This window comes from Muscardinus avellanarius (genome assembly GCF_963383645.1).
Source record: "Muscardinus avellanarius genome assembly, chromosome: 15".
NCBI classification, from domain to species: Eukaryota; Metazoa; Chordata; class Mammalia; order Rodentia; family Gliridae; genus Muscardinus; species Muscardinus avellanarius.
Genome location: NC_137801.1, coordinates 6,748,573 through 6,754,572, shown reverse-complemented (window position 1 = coordinate 6,754,572; position 6,000 = coordinate 6,748,573). Strand labels below are relative to the sequence as shown.

The 6,000-nt window shown below is 43.5% G+C and overlaps 1 protein-coding gene across 1 annotated transcript in view; it reads right to left on the bottom strand.

Moving 5' to 3' along the window:
* Positions 1–4,044: 4,044 nt before the first annotated feature.
* The window catches only part of TAF1B (TATA-box binding protein associated factor, RNA polymerase I subunit B), a gene marked incomplete at both ends in the record, with an annotated part of 68,066 nt that continues 66,110 nt past the window's right edge, over positions 4,045–6,000 (bottom strand). Inside the window, one exon of the mRNA XM_080711222.1 lies at positions 4,045–4,249. Coding sequence (XP_080567348.1) covers positions 4,045–4,249 — 205 coding nt within the window. The remainder of the gene's footprint in view (positions 4,250–6,000) is intronic.

The following is a 6,000-nucleotide window of genomic DNA, read 5'->3' as shown; positions in this document are numbered from 1 at the left end:
GTCTGGCGCTAAAATCACTTAACGCTTAAACACTTCACGAGGGCGCAGGACAAGGGAACATACACTATGGCTTTTTGGACGCATTTCGTGAGAGACTAGATACTGGGCAAATTTACTCAGCTTTCAGGGACTCAGAGGCATTTTAAATTTGGAAAAAAAATAAAAAAGGTCACCAGCTATGTACTCAAGGTAAAAAACACTATTACACTGTGGTATATAACACTTCACAGAGCTTCTACAGCAGCCGCACTAGGACATTCTATTCCGGGTCTGCCTGATGACTTGGGAACACTGCCCCTCCTCTCCAGTAAGCAGCACGTCTGAACGTCTGCACTGGAGGGCTAAAGCAGGGCCTGAGAACCTGCATTTTAATAAGTTCCAGGTACTGTCGATGTTGCTGGTCCATGGACCACACACTTTGAGAATCACTGTGATAAACAAGAAAATTATTACCAAATCAAATTTCCTAAAGCCGGGCATGGTGGTGCACGCTTGTAATCCCAGCATTTGGGAGGCTGAGACAGGAGGATCGCGGTTGGAGGACAGCCTCAGCTACTTAGTGAGGCCCTTGCAACTCCGTGAGACCCTGTTTCAAAATAAACAATAAAAAAAATAAGGCTGTGGGTGTAGCATGGAGGTAGAATGCCCCTGGGTTCCATCCCCAGTGCCACCAAACAAAACAAACAAGAACCCACAAAAACTCTTACTCTCAAAGAGTAACGTTTCCATTAGGCTTAAATGTAAATTGATAGAAGGAGGGAGGCGGGAGGACCCAGAGGAAAGAGCTCCAAGAATAGTGTGATGCTCCCATCACTCTTGCCTCAGCCCGGCATATAATTACAATGCACCAAATGAAGGTGGATTAAAAAAAGGAAAAAGCCGGGCGCGGTGGTGCTCGCTTGTAATCCCAGCATTTGGGAGGCTGAGACAGGAGGATCGTGGTTCAAGGCCAGCCTAGCTTCTACTTAGTGAGCCTCTTTGCAACTCAGTGACACCCTGTTTCAAAATAAAGAATAAAAAAATAGGGCTGGGGGTGTAGCTTGGAGGTAGAATGGCCCTGGGTTTCATTCCCAGTACTGGAAAAAAAAAAAGATGTCCATGTGTGAAGTGCATACCAAGCCTCGCTTATTTTCCTTCTTCCTCACTGATCTTATTTCGTATTTGTGGGTGGCCTAAAACTTTGCATAACTCTGAGCTGTCTCAGTATTTTAAAGTATACAGACCTTGTTAGCAACTTCACCCTGCTGCTCAGCTCCAGTGCTACAGCACTTCAGCTCATGACACTAATTCCAAACCCTTCATATTCAAAACTGACTTTTCAGCTCATTTTTTTCCCCAACACTAGGGATGGAATCCAGGACCACGTGTTACCACTGAGTTACACCTCCAGCCCAATTCAAATGTCTGTTTATTTATTGTGGTACTGGGGGTGGAACCCAGGGGCTTTTCTGCCTCCCGGCTATACTCCCAGACCTATTTTATTATTTATTTTTTTAATTTAATTTAATTTTATTTTTTGGTGGTACTGGGGTTCCTGGAAGCCCTTCTACTTCCGGGCTACACTCCCAGACCTGTTTTTACATTTTTATTTGGAAACAGGGTCTCCTAAGCCAGCGCACGCGGCTGGCTTCGAACCTGTGCGATCCTCCTGTCTCTGCCTCCCAAGCGCGGGGATTACAAGCGTGCGCCACCACGCCCGGCCTCCCAGACCTATTTTATACTTTATTTGGAAACAGGGTCTCACTATGTTGCTGAGAGCCTCGCTAAGTAGCTGAGGCTGGCTTCGAACCTGTGCGATCCTCCTGTCTCAGCCTCCCAAGTGCGGGGATTACAAGCGTGCACCACTACGCCCAGATCAATTCAAATGTTTAGAAAACAATGTTTTCAATTATAAGAGATATCCTTTGGTTTCCCCCCAAATCCTACTCCTGAGCAGGGCTATTGTTGCTTATTTCAATAGTTGGTTCCTTTTTACAGCCAAGTAGTATTTTATCATATGGGTCATGTCCCAGTTTATGTCCATTCACCTGGTGCTGGCCATCGGAATTACTTTGCCTTTTTGGTTATTCGAAATAAAGCTGCTATTTTTGTGTACAAGTCTTTGTGTGGAAACATGCATGTTTTACTTGGGTAGATACCTAGTCATAGAACAGCTGCATCACGCAGTAGGTGTAGTTTTCACTTTTAAAAAATTACCAAACTGAGTCTGGTATGGCGGCACATACTTGTAATCCCGGTTCTTGGGTGGCTGAGCCAGGAGGATCGCAGGTTCAAGGATAGCCTTAGCAACAAAGCAAGACACTCGGCAACTTAGCGAGACCATTTCAAAATAAAAAGGGCTGGGGGCTTGGAGGCAGAATCCTCCCGAGTTCAATCCCCAGTACCACACATACACGCATGCTCAGAAGAAGCTACCAAGCTGTTTTCTAAGTGGTTTTACCGTTTTATGTCGCCATCGGTAGTTGGAATGCTAGTTCTGAAACCTAGCCCATTTACTATCGTCAGTCTTTCAAAATTTTAGCGTGTGTTGTGGGATTTCATTGTGTGTGTGTGTGTGTGTGTGTGTGTGTGTGTGTGTGTGTGTGCGCTGGGGGTTGAACCCAGGGACATTCTACCTCTGAGCTACACCCCCGACTCTATTTTATTCTTTTATTTTTTATTTTATTTATTTATTTTTGGTGGTACTGGGGTTCCTGGAAGCCCTTCTACCTCCGGGCTACACTCCCAGGCCTATTTTTATTTTTATTTTTTATTTGGAGACAGGGACTCTTAAACCAGCGCGGCTGGCTTCGAACCTGCGTGATCCTCCTGTCTCCGCCTCCCAAGCGCAGGGATTACAAGCGTGCACCACCACACTCGGCCTTTATTCTTTTATTCTTATTATTTTTTGAAGATTTAAAGTTTATTAAAAAGATAGAAATACAGAAGATGCCATAATGGCATGGGGGGGTGGTCCGAGCCAATTCACCATTGTGCCTGGCTCATACTCTTTTATTATAAGATTTTTATATATGTATGTATTAAAGACTATAATGTTTAGATCTTTGATCCATTTGAGATTTACTTTGTGCTATAAAAATAAGAACGCAAGCCAGGTGTAGCGCACATACTTGTAATACCAGTACTTGGGAAGCTGAGACAGGAGGATCGTGCAGGTTTGAAGCCAGCCTCGGCTACTTAGTGAGGCTCTCAACAACTTAGTGAGACCCTGTTTCCAAATAAAATATAAAATAGGTCTGGGAGTATAGCCTGGAGGTAGAAAGACTCTGGGTTCCATTCCAGTACGTATACACACACACACGCACACACACACACACACACACACACACACACAAGATTGCAATCTAGTTTTAAAAGTGCATTTAGCAGCTGGGCATAGTGGTGCATACTTGTAATCCCAGCACTTGGGAGTCTGAGACAGGAGAATCACAGATTCAAAACCAGCCTTGGTAACGCAGAAAGGCTCTCAGAAACCTAGTGAGACCCTGTTTCTAAATAAAGAAATAAAATAGAGCTGGAGGCATAGCTTGGAGGTAGAACACCTCTAGGTTCAATTCCCCAATAACAAAACAAAACAAAAAAAAAGTACAGTTAGCACTAAAAGACAATAAATACAATTTTTTGGGAATCATTTATATAATTTATTGCTTTAACTTTTTCAAAGAACATTACTCATTTAAAAATAAATTCAAACAAAGTTCACCTGTTTTGCTATTTTGTTTTGTTAGTGGCACAGGAACTGAACCTGGGGTCTCCCACGTTAGGCAAGCACTCTACCACTGAACCACATACCCAGCCCCTCACCTGTTTTATAATACACATTTTTATAAACATGATACATCTGTCTATATGTATGCAGTAATACATATGTTGCATATATATGCAATAAAATATTTTCCACAATTCCCTGAGTATTATATAATTTGACATTACTATCACTATTAAAAATATTTTCCCAAGAAAGTTGAGAGTGTAGCTCAGAGATAGAATGACCCTGGGTTCAATCCTCAGTACTGGAAAAAAAAAGTTTCTCTTTCATTTTCTTCAGTATCTTCTCACTTTCTTTTGTCCGGAAGATTTCTGTTTTGTTTCACTATATTTTTTCTTAAAAAGTTTCTTTTCGATTAAGCAGACTTCTTCATGGAGAAAAGAGGTCTTTATTCTTAGCAGGAAGGAGAAGAGATTTAGTACAAACTGGTAACTTAGAGAAAAATTAGATTCTTCATAGGTTGTCACATGTTTACAATAGCTAGAGGGGAAGAAAAAGAAAGGTTACTTTTAAATGGCAACTCGGAATGTATGCATCTTTTACTTAAATATTCCCCCAAATAAACTGATAAGTATCCAGGGTTAGCTTTAAAAGAGCATTAGGACCATTTGGTAAAACTCTTAATTATATAAAGGAAAAAATTTTCCTGCAGTGTACAATCACCATGCCAGGGATGCAGGTGCTGTGAGGAGCCAGGTCTTGCAAGTCCCCACCCGAGTTGCTTCCACTCCAGATGGACCACTGTGCCCTTCCCGCCAGGTCAAGGATAACAAGAGCACGGGAGATTTCAGAGGACGAAGACATCACCACCACCACCAGCCTGCAGCACTGGGGACTGGATCCAGGGCCCGACACGGGCAAGTGCCCCACCACTGAGCTCTCTCCCAGCTACTCTTGGCATATATTTTAAAACAAATGGCCGGGCGTGGTGGCGCACGTTTGTAATCCCTGTGCTTGGGAGGCGGAGACAGGAGGATCGCGCAGGTTCGAATCCAGCCGCGCTGGCGTCAGAGACCCTGTTTCAAAAATATAAAATAGGTCTGGGAGTGTAGCCCGGAGGTAGAAGGGCTTCCAGGAACCCCAGTACCACCAAAAAAAAAAAAAAAAAAAAACACAAAAAAACAAAAAAAAACCAATCACCAACCTCTACCCAAAATAGAATACCAGACTTCAGAACGGTGATGCAATCCCGCATGTAATATATAAAGAAGAGTTTGCCAAATAATTTCACTTTAAAATAGTATAACCAAATGTGATCAAATCTTTTCCTACCTAATTATGTGAGATTACAATGCACCAATAGAAGAATTAAAAAAAAATACTGTTTACAGCGGCACAATTCACAATTGTCAAACTATGGAACTAGCCAAGATGTCCAACAGATGAATGGATTACAAAGCTAGGTATGTACACAATAGAATTTTACTCAGGCCTAAAGAACAAAATTATGTCATTTGCAGGTAAATGGATGGAATTGGAGAACATTATCCTAAGTGAGATTAGTCAGTAACAAAAAAGTAAAAAGTTGGATGTTCTCCCTAATATGCGAAAGCTAGGGAGAAAACAGGACACAGGAGGGACTCCAGACACAGGAGAAAGCTGACATGAGTGAAGAAGGCGCCTCCCTGAGGGGGACGGGAGGGGAGAGGGAAGACCCTGGCGCAGGGAGCCTGTTCACAGAACATGCCAAAGCCAGTCGCTAGGCGACACGGGAGCTGGGGAAGGGCTAGCAGAGCGATGCTGTGTGCATGCCCCCGCCATCCCGTACCTCATCAGGATGTGAGTACAGTGCGCCAATAAATTAAAAAATCTTACTAACACCAAATCTCTGATTAATGCTAACTACCAGTCCTTAGCTACGCCAAAGTATAGGCCGTCCAGGGGACAGAGGAACATGTTAAATGGTAATTAAGGCTGTAACCAGCAAAGTCTAGACAATGAGAAATTATACAGAACACATGACCTAGATTACTTGACAAGTCAACTGTAAAGGCGGGAAAAGGGATAAGGGGGGACTTCAGGAACTACGACACTGAAGGATGTCACCATGGGCAGTAACGGGCCGTATTTGATTCTTAGTGAGTGAAACTCGTTAAAAAACAAGGCGGAAGGCGGAGGCTCCACAAGGCAACGCTAATGGACACGATGCACAGACCAGGCTCACCAGCACCAATCAGTGTCCTGCACGGGAGGGCGCGGGCGGGAGCTGGGGCTCACGGAGCACTGTGCGC